The sequence below is a fragment of the Musa acuminata genome, chromosome BXJ2-6 (genome assembly GCF_036884655.1).
Source record: "Musa acuminata AAA Group cultivar baxijiao chromosome BXJ2-6, Cavendish_Baxijiao_AAA, whole genome shotgun sequence".
Classification (NCBI taxonomy): Eukaryota; Viridiplantae; Streptophyta; class Magnoliopsida; order Zingiberales; family Musaceae; genus Musa; species Musa acuminata.
Genome location: NC_088343.1, coordinates 40,982,933 through 41,004,627, shown reverse-complemented (window position 1 = coordinate 41,004,627; position 21,695 = coordinate 40,982,933). Strand labels below are relative to the sequence as shown.

Here is a 21,695-nt window from a genome sequence, read left to right as displayed (position 1 = left end):
CTCGATCTACTGCTTCAGACTATACCAATTGGGAAAAATAAATTGCTAAGGATTCTTTGTATAAATTAAACTGGATATTTTTTGCTATAAAATAAATCACCAAGCAACCAAAAAGTAAAATAGAGAGAGAGGCTTCTTATGAATGAACACTGATGATGTTGTAGAGTTTGATGCAAACGGCAACATATCAAAAATTCATGAAAATTGGACTTGAACAAAATATTATTAGCTAGCGTTTCCAAATTTGTTCTCTTTCCATTGTAATCAATCATGTTGCAAGAGATTCTTATAAAGTACTCAGCTAGAACTTGGGATTCTTATCTTACTGCACAAAACATCTCTTCGTTGCCTTGCACAACTATAATTCAAATGTCAAATGCGCAGTAAAGTTTGGGATTCTTATCTTACTGCCCGGAAGGGTGCAAAAAGGTCGTTCAACATTCAATTGCTCATCGTAAGAGATGAGTCTTCTCCATTGATGTGTGTATCGCAGAGGACATCAAGGAAATATGTGCAAAAATAAAAGTGGAAACAGAACCATTTAGGATTTGCTACATGACCAGTACATTCACGGTTTCATTGTACACATGATATTTACGAGTTCGAGATTGAGCTACCAGTGACACCTTCACTTGCATCATACTACCCACGATGTTTATGAGTTTGAGAGAGTGATGCCAGTGACACCTTCACTAACATTGTGGCGGCACAGAGGACATACCCTGTAACCAACAGTAACAAAGAAATTAAGTCAAGGGCACATACAAACATTTGAAACACAAAAATCAGAGAGAAAATAAATACCCGTGAATTTCTTTAAGCCATTTATCAACACAAGACTTGTGGTATTCATGGTGGCAGGGAAGGACTCTTATGATGTCCCCATCATCGTAATCAGCCAAGCAGATGTAACATCTGTTCAATGACAAATAGTTTACATGTGAAGTATGACTGGAACTGAAAACATGCTGGTTAGGAATCAGGAAGAAGGATGGTGCCAAGTGTCAGAAGAGCATTTGGGTTTAGAAGGAATTTAGGGGAATAGTGAGCATAAGAAAGCTTACTATTGGGGTCTGCTCGATGACAATTTGGACAAAGGAGAACAAGAAGAAACATCAGTTAATAAACCAGTGATGTGAAAATGCAGATTAACATTCTATACATATTCGATATGTAGATGAAATCATCTTGTGCATGAGTAGTAAACAAATGAAGTAATCTAGTGAAATAGCTGGAGCTTTGTCTCATACTAGATAATTTTGAGGAAAGAAAGGTTCACAGATTTAAGATATTTATGACATCCTGGCCTCTTAATTGTCACTGATTTTCTTGTGTGCATCGTTGTAAATATATATAGTTTTAGATTGTATAGGCAAGATGAATCTGAAAAAAAGTGATACTACTATTAAATTGTAAATAAAGATCAAGTTTCAGTTGGGACAAAATATGAAGACAATGACAGTTGGAATCAGCTTCTTGACCATGTGTACAATTCCCCACGAGGTGAGAAGCAGGACTAGCAGTGTTGAAAAGAAAAGCAAGCCAGAAGAAATCTGATTAACAATCGATCATAGAGACATTGGAATATGTTTTAAAGGTATTTTCCAGTTACAAAATTGAAACACCAGGTGGGATCCATAACCAAATTGTTTCTGATCCTCCCCATATCTACCTCTGAAAGATTTCACCATTTCTGATGGATATCATATAATTAGATGCTATATATGCAAAAGAAAAGAAATCCTTGTTAATATCTATAACCTAATGTAATTAAATAAATGACAATATAGGACTAACATATCAGGTTTGCACTTGTAAGATAGTTTAATTTATCAGAAAATGAATCTTCTCTCTGATACATGACTGTAAAAGTTTCCTTTTAACAACATTTGAACAAAAGATTCACAATCTTTCCAAATGAAAAAGTGGATTTGCAATCCTAAGTTTTAATTGACTGCTAAAATCTCATGCATAATCATAGAAGAGATTGGTTTTGTTTCTGTAGATCTGAAACCAGATTTAATTGACCCTTTTGTTTGTTTTTTTTCTTGGTTGGAATATTTAAATTGAAATTAATGGCCTAGAGAATAACATGGATTTAATGGTAAATATGGTAAAGTGGCAATTCCGGTTTCCCAAGGACAACAAGATCTACAGATGAAAAAGCTTACTGTTCCACGCCATCAATGCCCAAGGCAGTGTCAGGTTTTCTGTGGATCTTTGAAGGCAAGGAATTGACAATAGATTCCGGTGCTGGGACTGAAACCACGGAAAGTGAAAGTGATCCAGGTTGGTGATGAATTTCATCCAGGACCTGCATTGTAATCATGTCTATGTAAGGTATAAAATCAATAAAAGAACGTGAACTATGACAGTAATAAGTTTCCTCATGTGCTTTTAGAGATCTTTTATCATCATCACCTAATGTACTTGAAAGAACTTTAGCACCAATGATGAACTTAATTACACAACTCTTTCAGTTTCTTTATCTATGAATGTTAAGTACCTTTTGAGCTTAATGAAGATTAACAGCAACATAAAAAAGATAAATATATGAATTAGAGAACAGCCTAAAGAGATGTTTCAAAAGAAAAGTCAGCAAGTGTAACCAGAGGGATTATCAGGAATATAACCACCATAATGATAGATAAATTAACTGTGGCCATTATTTGTTTTTATTAAACAGCAAAGAAAGAAGAGGATTCTGGCCCGAGTCTCCTAAAATCAGGAAAATGAAAACAGATCAAACAATCTAAAATAAAAAAGAAATTCCATTGTATTCAATTACCATCTCAATAAATATCACTTCATCTCAAGTAATAAATTAAATCTTTAAATAAATAAAGCAAAAAAAAAGGAATAACTATGAATTGATATTCTCTTGTTATGGCTGAACCCTCCTATATAAAGAAGTCAAATGTCAATATGGGGATAATGCAAAAGAGAGAAGGCAAATGTGAAAAACTGAAAATGGCAGAGATTGACAGATGATTTTGACCAATTCCTTTCCTCTTCCTCTTCCACCAACTCTACTGTTTTCTCTCTCAAACTGATAGTAGCTGCAGGTGCACTCAAATGCATCAAAACTTTTAAATAATTATAATTATTTTCTCTTCTTTTCTATTCTAAGAGACATATTGCATTTTTGTCTTCATAGTAAACATGAGAAATCAGGATGATTGATATGACAGTTGAATATCTTAGCCACATCCTTATATGGAGACTGATATGTTTAAATGTATTTCAACATATCTAGCACTGTACAGAGCTGATAGCATGGATCAAATCAGAAATGAGTACGTGTCCTTTGTGTGCCAAGCAATGGCTCCCACAAAAAGCACATATATGTTCAAGATATCATGCAACCATTATAAGGAAAAAAAAAGCTTCTAGATAAAGTATGGTTAAATCTTAATGATTAACCATTGTTACATAAAATATATTTGTTGAATACATCTTTAGGACAATGTCCAAACAAGATTCAGGTCAGGCAGCGGATACCTGATTTATCAAAAATATTGTTTGTCTTTATTAAACTGTAAACAGAAGAGAAGATTTCTTGAAGTACTATAGCTTAATCAGCACATATCATGGTTTATCATGATAACATGGAAAAGATTAATCTCTTACGTTAACAACAATAGGAAGAATCCATAATGTCATAACTATTTAGTGTTAGCTACATTGATTTTCCCGCTAGTTGGCTTTGTTGAACACAATACCACTGGTCAAATTAAGAGAAATCAAATCATTATTTTTATGTTTTCTAACAAAATCTATTTAGGTCTTTCTCTACTTCTGTCACACCACTCACAGTGCTGTATTGGACCCAATCCAGCGGTACATCATGAAACAACAACTTTGTGTGATTGACTTTTCCAATATTTAGCTTGATTTGATTGTGATGTTTAATTATATGGATACATTTTTATTAAATAAAATTCAGTTTGGACTTTAAACTTTATGAAATGGACAAAAAGTTGACTGGTTGGTTAGCACACCCCAGTCTCCAACCTAAATTGAGTGTCTCAATTGGTTCAGGTTTTCAATTTGACTGGTTGATTAGCACACCCCACTCTCCAACTCTACTGAATGTTAGCTCTCTCCAGTATTTTATCGCATAATAAAATGATGGTGGTTTAGTAATCTTTAAACCAAGGAATGCTGTATCATGCCGACCAAGTTTACAGATTAATGGGCAGGTACGTCAGACAAATATGTACTGATTGGTATTGATGTACCATCTGTTGATACGTCGGTACGTAACGAACAATACCTACCAATGTACCAACTGGCAAATAGATTACTGGGCAGGTATGACAGGCCAGTACGTACCAATCGGTATCAATGTACATATCACCTCTCAAAAGAAAAATCAGAAAATTATATAAATTAAAAAGAAAATCATTTTTAGGGTTTTCTCCTCATTTATAGGTATATAAATTATATTTAGATAAGAATAAAGTGTATCTAAGCCATAAATGAATAGAAAACTAGGTTATGAGGAGGCAACATTGAATTATCTTTTAGATTAGGAACTTTAATCACCGATCTAGAGCTTGATTACCATTTATCGCCAAGTAGAAACTTCAATCATAAGTGAGCCTAACTTTAATCACAACTCATGCTGTGCAATAACAACACTGGACCATAATTCTACTGAAGGAATTGTTTCTGTAAGGGATTAAACTTTAAATCTTACCAGTGACTGAAAGGTACAGGGATCAGACAGTTTCACCTGGTCCAGTCTGAAACCTAACTTACTGACCAGTAAGCTTAACACACCAAACTTATCAAGCAGTAAGCTGCCTGGTACTATATTGTTCTGAGTGGTATGCTTACCGCTCAGTACTTGTACCCGCTTACTCTTTTATTATTTATTCTTCTCTTGTTCTTTTCTTCTACTGTTGATATTCTCCTGTCTGCGCCACGTCGCCGACTCCACCGCTCATCTGTGCCATCACTTCACGGCCTCTCCTTCACTGTAGGATACTGTTTTTCCACATCTCTCCCTCTGTGCCTATAGTGGTGGTCCGGATGATACCAACCCATTTCAACCCCATATTGATACTCACCCTGTACGGTAACCGACTGCCGACCAATATCGAGATCAGATTGAAATTTTTACCCTTGGTTCTTATCCTAAATGCATCTTATCAACTACAAACTACATAGTACCAACAATCTATGAAAGATAGGTAGAATAATTCTCAAGAATCATCTTCTCAAATATTTGAACTTAATGGTTTACTAGCAAGTTTAAACTCGTAGGAAAGACAAAAGATTCAGCTTTTTCAGCAGCTAATAAAAGATACATATATCTCATAGGTCATTAACCTGCACCTAGAAAGTTCAGTGGCAATCTAGCTAGTGCAACAGTCACTAAAAGAATTGGTAGCAGTTATTACAAAAACAACATATTTTATTATAATAAAGATGCTATTTTCAAATGCGGATTATTCATCAGTAAATTCATCTAAACAATTTAACTTGTTGCTTCTGATTTCCAGGTTGAGTGTATCATCAGTTCAATAAAAAATTTACTAAAATATTTGTAACACCTGTCAACCACAGACAACCACAATCCAAGAAGGTACTCACCAAAAAACGCTTAATGTCAACAGGATCAATACTCTAGCATTCATGATCCATCAAACTTAAAGATGTTTAATAGAATGCACTTATCATGGAGCTAACTGCTTGAACAGAGAGGAACATAACTGATGCAAAAAATATTTACCTCAAATAATGCCTCGGCTAACACAAAAATTCGTGCAATACTGGCTCGCGTACTTGACACATCAGTCATTAGCAGTGTGCAAGAGCATGTGCCATCTTGATGGATACCTGATGGGCAGGAAGATGCTTGCCCATCATTATTATTAAAGCCAGCATGAAGACGCTCCCTTATCTGCACCAAGGAAATTTCAAAGTCCAAATAACTCAAGATATGTTCTATTGTTCTTAACTGGTGATGAAGAACTACAAAAAGGAAAAGGATCAAGGTTCTTTGGTAAAACCACAATAATTGAAGGTAGAATATTGACAGCTCTATGTTTGAAAAAATGTGAAGTATTATGTATAAATCTACTGTATGAGAAGAAGTTGTACATATTATTTGATAAACAAGTAAAAAAGCAAATGTTGGTCAATGACAAGACGAGATTCTGCAAAGAAAAAAAAATCAGCAATCGTACTGAATCACTGAACAATATCAATAACATTAAGCACACATGAGGTCATTAAAAAGGGACGATGGTAATGTTGAAAAGCATATAAGTTTAAAGAACAGAAACTTACCATAAGATAAATAAACTAACACGTGATAACTTGAGAAATAGAACTGGATAAAAGGATCACCTCGGATCTTGAATGCCAACTAACACCATTTAAACCATGGCGTCTCTGCCGTGAGTAAAAGGAATCATCTTCAGCCCCATCTCCAAAAGTGTGATCACCAATGTCTAGTAGCCACCTGTCCTGATATCCTAGACCATTATTATCTGCAGACGAATGTATCAATGCTGAGTCAACAGTCCTAGAACTGTGTCTGGAAAAGGCATCCCAGAAAAGTCTTCTAGTATTCCTTCGTGACACACTACTACTTGTCTCCCTAGAGCCATTGGGAACATCAGAAGAGATGCTGACCAAATCAACATGAAGTTCACTTCCATTTCTCTGTTCACCTGATCCAGTTGATCTTTGAGCATCTGAACCAGAAGAAGTTGCACCTAGAGGTTCTTCACTTGAAAAATGCGAAGTTGAAGATACACTTGGAATAACAGAAACATATTCTGTATTGGTACTAGGGAGGCTCACGACCTCATCTGAAGGATTAACAATGGACAAAATCTCATTTGTATGTAAATCTCTAAGTTCAAGTTGATGCATGCCACTTGAGAAGCTTGGTAAACTATGGGAATTATGTCCATTTGTGGAATTAGCTACTTCCATTGTTGGAGCTAAAGTAGTGTCAACAATTTCCACTGGTTTCCCTAACATACTTGGTAGTCTGGAAGTCCTCTCAGAACGAGACATCTCAATGCAAGAATTTTCCAAGTGATCCCCATTAACACAATTATTGCTTTGAGTAGACTTCATTTGTTCACTGGTGGAGCTAGAAGGCTTATTTTCTTGGGAAAAGCTTACAGAAGACTCCTTGACCGAGATCTGGATATTAGAATTCAATACAGAACCATCGAGTCTTGCATGAATGACTGATTTGTCTGCTAGCTTATCTTCAATCTGCCAATAAGAATGCCATTAAGATAGGCTCAAAGTAGTAGAAAAAATCTTAGTAATGCCCTTGTGATGATTGTAATCCTTTCAATAAACATAAAAGAGTGATTCAGTAGATACATAAAGTTAATTAGAGTTTGACAATAAAAAACTTCATTAAAGACAACTATGCTCAGATCTAGATTACAACACATAAATTTCTGCTCATGCTACATGCACATTTTTCCTTCTTAATTAAAATGGATAACTAGAAAAACATGAAGAGGACATAACTTTTTAATATTGCAATGCATAAAACATCCATTTCCAGAATACATAAACCACTTTTAAGTCACTGGAAATAAGATTTGAGGAATAACTAGAATTCAGATATTTTAAGCTGACATTAATCATTTTTTTGCACAACATAATTCATATAAGCAAAGAATGGTTGCAATCATATTAAGGCGACAACTATACATGTGTATACCAGCAAAAAAACCATATATAAAACAAATAAAGTGATTATATTAAGCTACTGAAGATGAATACAAGACTGCACATGTTCAATATCTTTCTCCATTTGAGTTTTGACCAGACATCTAGTAGCTTTTTAAAAAATAGTATAGTATCGGGACAAACCGTTGAGTTTGTTATAAGTATTGTCATTGGATTATTACCATGCAGTTTCACTCTAATAAGAAGAAAACAAGAGTCTTCAAAAGTTACTCAGAGCAAATGCATCTATCAATATTAGTGGCAAATCAGAATTCCCAAAGTTCAACAGGTGTGACATTTGAGCATATGCAATTCTATATGAAGAACAAACTATGTGACATAACAGCCACATAAACATAATCTCTAGAGAATGTTAAGTAGCATTTTCATATGTGACCAAAATTATCAAAATATATTGCATTTTGAACATCAAAAGTTAAATTTATGCATATTTCTGCATAAACATATAGTCATAGTGGATAAAAGAAATGGTTAAGATTCATGACAAGCCAGATTCCAGCTATAAGAATTTATGCAAAATCTGCCAGCAACGAATAATCAAATTGGTATTTGTTAACTATTCTTATATTTGAGTTTTTAGCAATTTATCATAGTATTAGTAACTGCACTCGATTTTTCTTTAACACCTTCACATGCCATAACCCTTTCCTCTATAAATTAAGTTTGACATGTTTTTGCAACTTGGATGCTATCTACTCTAAGGTTGTAGCCATCAATGAGGAAGTCATGGAGGTTAGCAGAAGGAAGGATCAGTAACTGATAGCTGAGATGGACCTCAGAGACATGACACACTTTTTGAGAGAAGGAACACAATGTACCTTGGTATTTTGAATACCTTGTTAATTATTAATCTTTTTTTACTATTGTGAGTCTGGATATTGTGCATACTTATACAAAAGGCTAGCACATGCCACAAGACTTTGGATGCATTAAGATTCATATGAACCAGGCAAGTTGATCAAATTTAAATTTAAAACCTCCAATGAATGCTTCCTATGCCAGAGCTGATACCATAGCTCAATGCAAATTAAGGTTAGCACATGCCAAAACCTTGGGATTCATCAAAACATATCTGAAATATTTAAGCTGAACAAATAATTAAAATTTCAAATTCTTTGTAGAGGCTTCCCTTCCCAGAGCTAACATACCACACTGAATACTAACGTTCCAACTTATGTACATGACCTTTGATCCATGTATCAATCCGCAATCACCAGAACCTCAAGAATGTTTGGAGATAGCTCCATAGCATACATGATAGGAAATGAATGCTCAAAGTGTCAATTCTGTTGAAATTAGCAGTGAGATTCTCCAGAATCAGATTGTAGCTTCCACCACCTTTGGATTGGAATCCAAAACTTCTTTAATTAGTAAAATAAATTTCTCATGATTTTGATAAGCTTCACATAGAAAATGTCATGTTCAGGAGTGAAGGAACCCAGAAATATCATTTTTGAAATAGATCTTTTAAAAGTAAAAGAGCTGTCATTTCCCAGAACTTCAGCAACTAAAGTCTTCAATTAAAACAAACCTGTCTTCCTCAACATGACTCTCATATTCAAATTTCCACATGTTCCATGACTACTCGCATGATTAACCAAGATTCCCTGGTCCTACAGAAGTAAAAATTTTGTACTCTGGAGATAACATTAAGTGCCTCCTCAGTCCAATATAGAGAATTACTGGAGTAGGGTGCTTCTGTTCTTATAACCTCAAAATTCTTCTTTTTATATCAAAGAAAGAAGCGAATAGCATGCCTGAGTATATAACAACTTGTTTGATTAATATGGTCAAGGTGCTTATTATCATTCGCCGTATTTGTTTAGCCACCTTAGGTCACCAGCTCTTTCACGCTCTTACGTAGACCTTATTCAAGAGAATTTCCAGATTACTAGCAAATGTTAAATGAATATGTTATGCAAAAAGATTGTCATAGCTGAAAAGAAGGATTGCGGACCATAAGCCCCCTTAAGACACAATCAAAACAGCAATCCTTGTAGACCCAATCGACATTTGATCCAATTTCCTAGAGCGCGTCCTAATTTTTAGATCTAAAAAACGTGTGTTGCTAACATCATATCATATCATTTCGCCGATCACACAACAAAAACACAATCAACATCCAAAATAAACCAACACGAATAACACAAAAACAAAAAAAGAACAAATGAATAAACAAGCATCGTCAAGAAAGTTCACAACAAAACCTGGAAAGCCAAGCAACCATCTTCCAGATCAAGAAACAAGGCATGCACTATGGCTAATAGCTATCAAGACAAACAACCAAAGATCGAGAACTGGCTCTTCAAGATCTCTGCTTGATGTCGAATCAAGACCTGGGGGGAATCGGCGGAGGCAGCGGCCTCGGCGGCGGCGCCGCCGCATAGGAAGGCCGCGAGCCCGAGCCTCGGCCGGGCTTGCTGCCGGCGGCGCGGCGACCGCGGGGCCATGCGGCTACTTCCCGAACCCATTTCTTGATTCAGAGCGGAAGGCAGGAGGAGGAGGAGGAGGGAAGACGGCGGGCCGGCGACGGACGCGGCCTTCAAACAGTTTCGCCCCCCTTCTTTTTGTCCACAAACTAAAATAACTAAATATTAAAAAGCACTAAAAAACAACTACAAATAAAACGGAAAAAACAGCGCCAAGAAATATTTTGGAAACGAATGCAGCCATAAAATAGGGCTCATTGTCTGAGAGTTCGGAGGCAGCACTTTGCTAACCGTGCCACAATTTGATAGCAGCCCCGTTGTCGGGCCCCTGTCAAAGCATATTCCCGAAGTCGACATAAATTTAATAGATTATATGGTTTGTTTATCATTTATCTCTCAAAAATTTTGGTTTTCAAATTTACTATTATTTATAATAATAGTAAATATAAATAATTTTTTTTAATTTTTATATTTAAAAAGAAAAAAATAATTTAAAAACTAATCTTCGAATTAAAAATATAGTATTATAAAAACAAAAAGCTTGAAAAAAAAAAATATATTATTAAACTGTAATAAAAAATAATAATATAATGATATTGATGAAGTTTCCATGATTATTTGTTATTTTTGATAAAACAGTTCAAGGATGATATGCAAAAACACAACTCATGATACCATGATGGCAGGTTGATCAGACCTTGATGGACGGTTGTCAATTTTTTCACATATTTTTTAATAAAATATTATAAAAATGAGATAGGGATAAATTTATCTTTTCATATAATAAAAAAGAATTTATAAGAATTATTTAAGAATTTATCCTTTTTATATATTTATTTATAGAATGATTGATACTAGAATTTTTTTGGATGTTACAATGATCGCCATATAGTCTAAATTATAGTTACACATCTTATTTTCCTGAGACAATGAAACATGACATTTCAAAGTCTTTTTTCGGTATAAACATTATAATAATCATACGTGCCGAACACTCACAACAGCGTTCATAGAACTCTTCAGTTCTTTTGGCTTTACATGTGATACACTAATACTTGGATATGTGAAGAGACGTTAAAAACAACACATCATGAGACATCAAACAATAAATGCTAATTATATCGATTAACATAATAAAATAAATTCGATTTTTGAATTATATTGGAGACGCTTCGCTTCAGATAACATATTCTCCACTTACACCTGCAGAACACCAGTATCGCTCGGTCTATTATATACAGCAACACCAGAAAGAGCCCCGTCTTCTCGAGAAAGAGAAGAGGAAGAGTGGATAGAGCATGGGGTCTGGTAGGAGGTTTCTCTACTACCTCCTCCTCACCCTGGCCGTCGCCCTCATCACCTACAATGCCATCATCTCATCTACTGCTGTACTCCTCAATCCCGGCTTCCCTGGCCGCCAGGGCGCTCCTCCCTCCCGCTCCTCCTCCGACCCAGTGGTACGGATGCCGTTCGACCGCCGCCGGGACGAGGGGCGGCGGCCGCGGCCGTTCCACACCGCCGTGACGGCGTCGGACTCGGTCTACAACTCCTGGCAGTGCCGGGTGATGTACTACTGGTTCAAGAAGGTCCGGGACGCCACGCCGGAATCGGAGATGGGCGGATTCACCAGGATCTTGCACTCTGGCCGGCCCGACAAGTTAGTGGACGAGATCCCTACGTTCGTCGCCGATCCCCTCCCTGCTGGAACGGATCAGGTGATTGAGCTTCGTGCCCCTTGATCTCGTTGGTTTCTCCCCTTCCTGGGTTTCAGGGTTTGGGCGATCGGCGTTTAGCTCTCTGAGGAGCGCATGATAACTTGTTTGCAGCGGAAAAAATATTTATTCGATGGTTCGCTTGGATGTGCGAGAGAGTGATGCAACCAGGTGCCGTCGCTCCGTTAGGTTTTTATCCGAATGATCTAAGTTTTTCTTTGAGAAATAGTAATAAGTACTGAGAAAATACGATGACGTTCACCAGAGAATTCCGTGCTTGAACTCAGTCGATAATGGCTAGCAGTAGGTGAGAAATTGCAGCTGAGGGTAACAATTTTCGGAGAGGAGCTATATCAAGATATGTAGTCAACTTGCTGGACTAAATTAGAGCTGAGAGTTGGGTAAACTCAGCAAGAAGCTACTCGATTCTCTACTTTTGTCTTCATATTGAGTGTTTTTGATGTAAAACTTGGAATTTGGGTGACACGTACTCAAGATTTCATAATACGTAGTATTGCATGGTTCTCTTTTGATCATCATTGGAGTCTCTTTGGCGGATGAGTACATTTCCACTATTGGATTAGGTTAATGATGTTCGTACCTAGAAGATATCATACAGTATATGAGAATGTAACAAATGAATGAAGATGTTAATTACCAACTGTAAAAAAAAAAACCCTTTCTGAAAAACTCAACCTAAAGAATGAGGTATCTTTTTATTTTTGTGACAGACCATTGATTTGATATGAGTGTATTTTCTTGACAAGACTCCACCTTCTAACCTCAGGGATATATTGTTCTCAATAGGCCTTGGGCATTCGTCCAGTGGCTTCAGAAGGCTGATATCCAGGAAGAGTAAGGCTAACACTACAACTGTATACAAAATTTTGATGTGTTATTAGTGGATCATCAGTCAAATGACCATCTCCTTCTTTTGCATGTTGTTTGTATTTCCTAATTCCTATGCAGATATATTTTAATGGCAGAGCCTGACCATATTATTGTTAAACCTGTACCAAACCTGGCTAAAGCTGGACTTGGAGCTGCTTTCCCTTTCTTCTACATCGAACCCAAAAAGTTTGAATCTGTTCTTCGTAAATACTACCCAGAGGACAGGGGACCAATCACAGATATTGATCCTATAGGAAATTCTCCTGTAATCATCGAGAAGGTAATTTCACACTTTACTAGTTTCTTACTATTTCATACTTAATTTTATTTTTCATTAGAGCATTGCATGTGGCTTTAGGCATCCCTTCTGAAAATTGCTCCGACATGGATGAACCTCTCTTTGGCAATGAAGAAAAATCCCGAGGCAGACAAAGCATTTGGTTGGGTGCTTGAAATGTAATTTCTCATTGTCTTCTTCATGCTGATTCTCAGGGCCTGATCTATTTTTGAGTTTCAGTAACCATTTCTTTCTTCACTTACTGTCATGTTGTCCGTTTAACTGTGTTTCAATTTTGTTGGTTGTATGTTTAGCACTGATTTTTGTTTTTCTGCTAAGTAACTTGTGCTGGATTCAAATATTAATTTCATAACATTTGTTGCCAGGTATGCATATGCTGTTGCATCTGCTCTTAATGGGGTGGGGAACATCTTACATAAGGATTTCATGATTCAGGTATGGCAAGTCTTTCATGCACATTATGGCATTTTTAAGATTTATAGTTTGACTAACTGATTTGTATCTTTGTATATCTAAGCCTCCTTGGGACTTAGAAGTCGGTGATAAATACATTATCCATTATACCTATGGATGTGACTACAATATGAAGGTATTTCATGGTTAACTTTTCTGCTTATTATTTTTACAAATTCCAAAGTATGCCAAGTTTTCCATCATCATATACATACACTTGAGTTTTTTGCCTTAAGTATTATATTGCCTTTTCTTTTTTTCCTTTGGTTACAATCCTCAGGGAGAGTTAACATATGGGAAAATTGGAGAATGGAGGTTTGACAAAAGATCATTTGGTCAAAAGCCTCCTCCCAGGAACCTTCCTTTACCACCGGATGGAGTTCCACAAAGTGTGGTATGTTTTTACATTACTCATGCTTAACTGGTTAGCCTCCGATTCTGACTCTCTGACGTGTGAGAAGGTGTTAATATTTTTCATTTATTATTGTTTGTAATCTTTTTGTTAACTGTTGTCTGTATTTGCTTAGATCGATTGATATCTAGATGGATTTTTTTCTGTCTACATAGAAAATGGTAGTTGATGTTCATAAATATTTAAGCTATTGATTCGAGAAGTTTGCATAGTTGCACTCCTTTCATTACACTAAGATCGGCCCTATATTGGTCAACAGTCAGGAGGTTGTATCATGGTGGATGAGGGTTGGCCAAGGAGATCAGAACAAGAATTAATGCTAATTGGGATTTGAAGTAGATGATAAGACCCTAAAGGTGTTATCGTAGGCTCTGATACCAAATGATAAGACCCTAAAGTCTTATCGTCGCTCTGATACCAAATGATAAGACCCTAAAGTCTTATCGTCGCTCTGATATCAAATGATAAGACCCTAAAGGTCTTATCGTAGGCTCTGATACCAATTGATAAGACTCTAAGGTCTTATCGTAGAAGAAATGGAAGATCGTAGAAGAAATGGAACAAATGGGGATGCTCTGATACCAAATGATAAGACCCTAAAGTCTTATCGTCGCTCTGATACCAAATGATAAGACCCTAAAGGTCTTATCGTAGGCTCTGATACCAATTGATAAGACCCTTAAGTCTTATCGTCGCTCTGATATCAAATGATAAGACCCTAAAGTCTTATCGTAAAAAAGAAGAAGAGAAAGGGGAGAAATGGGGATGATAATGATCGCTTCGAGGGGATCGGCCCTCCTTGATCAAGGAGGGCCGATCCCCTCGAAGCGATCATTATCATCCCCATTTCTCCCCTTTCTCTTCTTCTTTTTTACGATAAGACTTTAGGGTCTTATCATTTGATATCAGAGCGACGATAAGACTTAAGGGTCTTATCAGTAGACACTAGAGGACAAAGGCCTGAAATTCAACTGGAAACAGAATGGAAATATTTCTTATAGTTCCAAATGAAACTGGGATTAAATAAATCATCAGATACAATACCAATGAAATTTTTTGGATAAAAAGAAAGCTCATATGTCCAGTGAAATTTCTTTTGACATGAAAGTTCATATATCAAAAGAAAGAAAGGAAAAGGCATTTAAACCGTGCTTAGGAATCACAAATAAAAAACATATTTTCTTGTGTCAATTCAATCAACTTTGTACTTCAAGATGTATTTAATATTCACTTGTCCAAATAAAAGTACAACTAGATCCATATATGTAGTTATGTACTCTTATTCAGAATATTCCGGATAGCAGATGTTCATGTACTTAAATACTTAGAACATTATAGCTTCTTGTTGTTGTAGATGTTTAGATGCATAATTTGAAATATAGTGAACAAACAACATTTTGTGGCTCTATTCGGATATGAAAAGCGACTCAAATGGATTTTGTCCTACTTGTTGCATTGTTCTTGCAAGAACTTCCTTTTAAAAAAAAAAGTTGGGGATGTGCTCCCAAAACCTTTTTGTATATATAACAAAGAAATCTACATTCAAACACCAATAATGCTAATGCTGGTCCAAAGTTCGGATGGAAAAGATGAAAGGTTATGTTAGGCCATCGACAACCATCTAGGCTTTAGGTATCTTAGATCGTTTATAAAATAAGATGAATATTCATGGAATTAAATTTGGATCGTTAAGATAAAGAGGAGCTTCATAATTTTTTTTATGTTCACGGAATACTTTTTAGTTAAAAGAAAAATTTTATAAAATATTATTAGACCAACAATCCCTTATGGAATCTGAGTCTTGGATGATTAAGAGAACAGATGCAAAATATTTGTATTGGTGGAGTTACTATGAAGGATAGAAAAAAAAATATTTTCAATCATGAACAATTAGATAGATCTCCAGAAAGAGAAAAATGAAGAAGAATCATTTAAATGCTATAATGAGAAGAATTGAGTTAATTAGTATTAATGGTACGAGAAGAGATAGAGGGAGACCTAAGAATATTTTACTAAAAATTATATATAAACATTTCAATACTCTTAATTTGATTAAAAGTATTACTCTTATAGTGCTCAATGACAAAAGATTCATGTAGCAAACTGTAAATAGTTAGGATATTACAGTTTTTTGTTGTTATTGTTAAAAATAATCTATGAGCAAAAAGATTGATCACATTGAATTTTATTAGAAGAAAACAGGAATTACATGTTTTCTTGGATAAGCTAAAACAATGTCTGGAATAAGAATGCTGTAGTAGCATGTAAAGAAAGCAGAGTTGTAGTTTAGGGTTGTGGACTTTCAAAAAGGTAGAACAGCTGTCTTTCCATTTGACATGAGATGTTAAGAGGAGTACAAGTTTTGCCCATTTAGTCTGCTTAATTGATTCAAAAATATGCTGGTGCATATATCAAATCTCAGCAGTTGTAACTGATGACATTTTGTTATGATTAAGAATGCAAATCTGTATACAGAAGCACAAACCATATTCTTGTTCAATTCGAAAGTTGGGTGCTAGTGATTTCTTCCTAAATGATCAAGTTGATGGCATAGGATCTCTGAAGGAAATTGAAACTGGATTGAGATGGGAAGCTATAGGAATCCTGTTATTGAAAGAGTATAATGTTCTTAGTGATTGAAGTGCAAATTGTTTTTTGTCTCATATACATATTTGGACGAATCTATAGTGGGACAGAGCAAGGTATTGCTGTTAATGAAGCTTTGTGCTTGAAGGGTGACATTGAGGTTTCTGATATTATATGGTGTCTCGGCCACCAATTTGGATCTAGATTTTTCAGAATTGCATTCTGTGTTATTCTGAATCAGTTTTGAATCAAGGAAAAATCCAGTTGTAATAGCAGGGCAGGATGTGATTCCAAATCTTGGTAATGCGAGTCCATTGATAAAATTAATGGACTCAGTGTTTGTTGACTGGAGGTTGAACTAAAAAAATGCTTGCCTTTATTTGTAAAGTTGCTGGAGCTGGGCCATCCTTCTTTTGTCAGTGGCCTATAATTCTGTAACTATTCACAATGGAGTGACAGAAAAAGAGTCTTCTATTCCTGCATAGATTACTTTCCCAATCCCAGATTATATTCACCACTCAAATATACTAAGCAAGTTTGTGAGTTTGCTGGGAAGACCTTTATTCACTGATGCCTATACTGCTAGAAATGCAAGTATATCATGTGCCAGATTAATGGAGATTGTCCTGAATTTATACATATTGAGGAACCAGATGGTCAACTGGGTTATTTATGAACTGATTCATCCTAGATGTCATAATTGTGGATATATAGTATTCTGATTTTAATTGTTGGAAGAGAAAGCAGGTGGAGCAGGTTTCAAAACCAAAAGTATTAGATATTTAAAAAAACCCTTAAGGGTAGTGGATCTGGAGTAGATACAGTTGTGGAAATCAATAGTATATCTTGTTTAGCACAGAGTGTTTGCTTCACCTAATAAAAGGAAAACGAAAAATGTGTAAATCAAGATATTGGAAATATTGTTGCAATCTTATTAACAATGGTGTGTTGCATGATGATGATGATGGAAGACAATGTGCTAGTAGTGGAAGTCTTAGACATAGCACAAACATATCTAAGTCAGCATAAGTCAACACCAACAGTGAAGGGACTATGAAGAGGCATGAAGACAGTGAACTTCTTGAATCAAGATGAGTGTGAATTGTGCAAGAAGTATGTACTACCTTCTTAATATTGAATGTATTCCTATGTTCAAATTTTGGAGCTTGCAGGACTAGTTAGATATTGCTGTTGAAAACGAAGAATATAGCTAAATTCTCTGGCAAATGGAAATGAGGATGTCGTAGAGGTCCCTGAATAACTATAAGAAAAAGAGGAAAAAGGTCTTGAGTAGGAAGAAAAGAGTTGTCTCTCCGCAGAAGAACTAGCCATGCAACTGTGGTGCTGGAACGTTAGGGGATTAGGTTGTTCCATAAAGCAAAAGAGACATGCACAAATTTGTGGCTGCTACTTTGGATACCGGGTTCAACCAGGAAAGGGGAAGATGCACTAAGGACAGAATCATACTAATTATTCAGAAGCTCTTTTGGCAGGATTTGAGCTGTATGGATTGTGAATCAAGTGCTAGTTAATTCTATGAATATTCTATATTCTACCACGGATTATTCATGTTGAGGTGATTATCTTCAATGGTTTTTGTTTGGCTCCTAATTCTTGATGGTGCACATACCAAGGTGGAAAAGATTTGAGTTATGGGATCTCTTAGGACTCAGGGACAAAGAAGAAGAATAACCATATAGCTATCAGCTACATAGCCATGGTTGTTGACGGGAGAGTTCAGTGCTACCACCAGACCTTTTGTAGTCGAAAATAACTCTGTGTCCTTGGCTACATTCCAAGGAATTTGATGCTGGATACAGGTTTGCTTGATTTGATATTTTAAAGGCTTATCTTTTGGTTTCAGACCGATCAGAGTCCATGAAGTTGGACAGAATCTTAGTTATGATGAATCATTTTCTTGAGTCAAAGACTGAATTGCTTGTCCCTGGTATTCAAGCCACAATCCCATGCTGGCATATGCATTTATGACATAATAACAAGAAAGTACCCTTTGGAGTCTATATCTGGCTATCATGCAATCATCAGAGGTGCATGGTAGGCTGAGTTCAATATTGCACTATGTTCAAAACAATGCTGAAACAGAAACTCTTGAAGATTAGATCGAATCCATTATATCATTGCCAAAGCAATTGAAAGGAGACAGTTGATGAGCTTCAAAGTTATTAAATTAAAAGGTGATGATGAGTATCTAACTCAATATGGAAGAATTTGTTTTTGGTGTTCCATTACATTGCTGCAGGATGAGGAGTGTCTACATATGCAAAAATAAATACTGTGGGCTATGGGAATAACTACTTCTTCATGCTATGAGAAGTTTTCCTGTATCTTTAAATTAGGAAACTTCTGCTGTATGGGAAGAGATAGAGCAGATGACTTTTACTCAGGAAGACAATAAACTATTACTGAAGACTGATTATCGGATCAGTATTAAAAAGGCCTGAGTTTTTAATTGAGATATAGGGAACAAGGTTCATTGGCATAAACTAGTTTGTTTCCAAAGGGAATACCTAAGTTTTCGTTTTTGAATTGTGTGTTGCTCTGCAAGATAGATTATCAAAAAGAGAGGCTTCTTAGGCGATGAGCATCACATCTTCATGCCGTATTTGGCTGAACGAGAATAATGATCATTTGTGATTTTGGGTGTGCTTTCAGATGATCTTTCACAAGCAGATATGGGCAAATATGCTTTTACTGGTTGGTCTGCATGAGCTGATAGTTTTCTTGCAAACTGAGGTAAAATGGGCACTAAAATATAGCAGAGGGAAAGGGGCAATACAGAGCTGCAGGAAAGCCTTTTGGCAGCTACTGTTGAAGTATTTATCATGGCGGGCTTGCTAGAAATAATAAATTCTAAATCAGCAAAGTTCTAAAGACATGTTGACCTAACATTATTAAAGATGAAGTCATTTGCAAGTTCGGGACTGTTTGGAGTTTTTTGGCTTATATTAGGTTAGAGGTAAATATTCTCTGGATCCTAGTGGAAGACAACAGGATTTTATAGTTTTGTGCAATGGAAGTTGCACCACAAGTTTGACATGTGGTTATTTTTCTTTTAAGTTACTTTAGGAGTTAAGTGTGTTTGATGTTGCTGACTGCCTGTGAGAGAAGCTTGCGCCATTTGTTTGAGCTGTGATATATTTGTATTCTTCATTATTTTCCATTGATTTAGAATGGAAAAGGTTATCAGTTTCAAAGAAAAACACATTTTATTATCGCAGATGGGCTACAGATTTCTCCTTAGGAAGAATTTTCCATGTGAAAAACATTTGTCGACAACAACTGGATAATAGTTTTGGACAAGTTTAGATAAGAGAAAACAGGTTGTAAATTCATAGGCCTTATGAAACTGTCATTGTTCAAGCAGTATGTCTCTTTTATTTGGGAAGTTATTCATGGGCAATCTTTGTTTCTTCATAACCTTCCTCCGGAATACATCTTTATGCACTGTCTTAACATGCATAGATAATATCAGAATGTTTATCTACTTCATATACATTACTTAGTTCCCTGGTCTAACTATTGTGAATATAATTTAACATGCATAGATATAAAAAGTATTGACATTTTATCTACTTTGTATATGTTGCCCTGGTCTAACCATTGTGAATATGTCATCTAGAAAAATGCATGACAGGACTTCTGTTGATGAAGTTTATATACCTTGCCAGTGGTAATAGCTAATGGAAACTGTATCTCTTCTGTTAATGATAAATATCTGCTCCATTTGAGATGTTGTTCATAGACGCCTTATATTTTAGATCATGATATGTGGAATATGTTACTCTTTAGATGTTCAATGTACTCCAAAGAAAAAAAAATGCATCCTTTTATTTTCAATAGAATTTTTTTTTCTGTTTTCTGAATATTAGTTTCTTGGTTTCGGAACGTTCGGTCAGGTGACTCTTGTCAAGATGGTGAATGAGGCAAGCGCCAACATTCCTAACTGGGATATCTTTTAAGACTCTTCCCAGCTTACTGTAAAGATCTTTGTTGCTGCTAATGTGAGGGGCCAATACACTTTCTTGAGGATAAACGAAAAAAGGTAAACTTCATATAACTTGTTAACAAGGAGATGCTTTTGGGGAGCCTGCCGATATTTTCAGCACACGCCAACCACGGGTATAAGGTGCAGGATAGTGTAGGTCCATTAGGGTTAATCTTCAAATATGTGTATTCAGGGAGTTGTAGTTGTTTTTTGTGTGTGAATGCCTAATTCTCTTTAGTTTGGAGATTTCCAACCCAGCGGACTGCTGGAGAGGTTGGTGTAGGGCATGCCAGTTGATTTATATTGTAAAAGGTTCTGGAACTGATTTATGTATTGCTGAAGTCAAAATGCTACGTCTGTATGCTGATTTTTTGTGCTGCCGAAGACTTCTGGCAAACATTCTCAGTGCTGTTATCATCTTCATCTTTGGTGTTGCAATTATTGTAATTGTTATGATTAGTTTTTAGGAGTTAGTTCTTCTTTATGGAATGGAATCGATTTCAGATGAATTAATGCTTCTGTGCCGTCACAATTTTTGTCATTACAATTTTGTGCCTCAGGAACTTAATTGAATTTTTCGGATTTGATTTCATAAAAATTCCTATTTATTTTTTTCCATTAGTAGTGTAGTTGAGCCGGTCGGGTATATAATTAACTACAAAGATGATGACATAATTGACAGACATGATTGATGAGCAGGGATGAAGACGGGCTTATGAGGTAATCAATAAATGATATTTATCGTCATATTAATTAAAAAAATATTAACTAGTAAATATCAGATTATTTTATTAGTCCTCTCTTAGTCTTCGGTAAATATCGGATCTGACGTACAAGTTAATTTAATTTCCAAAGGGGTCCCACTCTTTTACTATCTAAATATGTTTCCTAGCTTTGTGAGATCACCGACACCGAGACAATAATAATATAACAGCATATCTAGTGAGGTTGAGGAAGTCTGCAGCTACAAGTGTCTCAAAGTCAATGTCTCTTAGCTCCTACCCCAGCTCGAAGCTTCTGCCCTTGATGAGCATGAACATGGCCATGAGGCTCTCGACTTTGGAGCATGTGTAGAAAGCCGCCAAGTCGTGGGCCATCTTGATGCATTAAGCACGAAATTGCTGACGAGATGAGGAGATGGCACATGTTTCGTGGCCAAAGAAAACTTTGA

The 21,695-nt window shown here is 35.9% G+C and overlaps 2 protein-coding genes across 2 annotated transcripts; one reads left to right on the top strand and one right to left on the bottom strand.

The window, feature by feature from the left end:
- Nucleotides 1-433: 433 nt before the first annotated feature.
- LOC103989474 (uncharacterized) lies at nucleotides 434-10,446 on the bottom strand. Its single transcript, XM_009408320.3, has 6 exons — nucleotides 10,074-10,446; nucleotides 6,361-7,245; nucleotides 5,741-5,911; nucleotides 2,172-2,314; nucleotides 805-915; nucleotides 434-722 (listed from the first exon to the last, which is right to left on the bottom strand). The coding sequence occupies exons 1-6, from the start codon at nucleotides 10,206-10,208 to the stop codon at nucleotides 656-658; spliced, it is 1,512 nt and encodes a 503-aa protein (XP_009406595.2). The 5' UTR covers nucleotides 10,209-10,446; the 3' UTR covers nucleotides 434-655.
- Nucleotides 10,447-11,377: 931 nt separating this feature from the next.
- On the top strand, nucleotides 11,378-20,947 carry LOC135615620 (hydroxyproline O-arabinosyltransferase 1-like). Its single transcript, XM_065114400.1, has 8 exons — nucleotides 11,378-11,881; nucleotides 12,666-12,733; nucleotides 12,848-13,049; nucleotides 13,128-13,225; nucleotides 13,433-13,502; nucleotides 13,585-13,656; nucleotides 13,801-13,914; nucleotides 20,436-20,947. Exons 1-8 carry the CDS (start codon nucleotides 11,465-11,467, stop codon nucleotides 20,496-20,498), a joined length of 1,104 nt encoding a protein of 367 aa, XP_064970472.1. The 5' UTR covers nucleotides 11,378-11,464; the 3' UTR covers nucleotides 20,499-20,947.
- The last annotated feature ends 748 nt before the right edge of the window (nucleotides 20,948-21,695 follow it).

Coding starts and splice junctions, on each gene's coding strand:
- LOC135615620 (XM_065114400.1), top strand. CDS start 11,465: ATGGGGTCTGGTAGGAGGTTTCTCTACTACCTCCTCCTCACCCTGGCC. Junction 11,882..12,665: donor TCCCTGCTGGAACGGATCAG/GTGATTGAGCTT, acceptor TTCTAACCTCAG/GGATATATTGTTCTCAATAG. Junction 13,050..13,127: donor CTCCTGTAATCATCGAGAAG/GTAATTTCACAC, acceptor ATGTGGCTTTAG/GCATCCCTTCTGAAAATTGC.
- LOC103989474 (XM_009408320.3), bottom strand. CDS start 10,208: ATGGGTTCGGGAAGTAGCCGCATGGCCCCGCGGTCGCCGCGCCGCCGG. Junction 2,315..5,740: donor TAGCCGAGGCATTATTTGAG/GTAAATATTTTT, acceptor ATTACAATGCAG/GTCCTGGATGAAATTCATCA. Junction 723..804: donor TGGCTTAAAGAAATTCACGG/GTATTTATTTTC, acceptor TGTTGGTTACAG/GGTATGTCCTCTGTGCCGCC.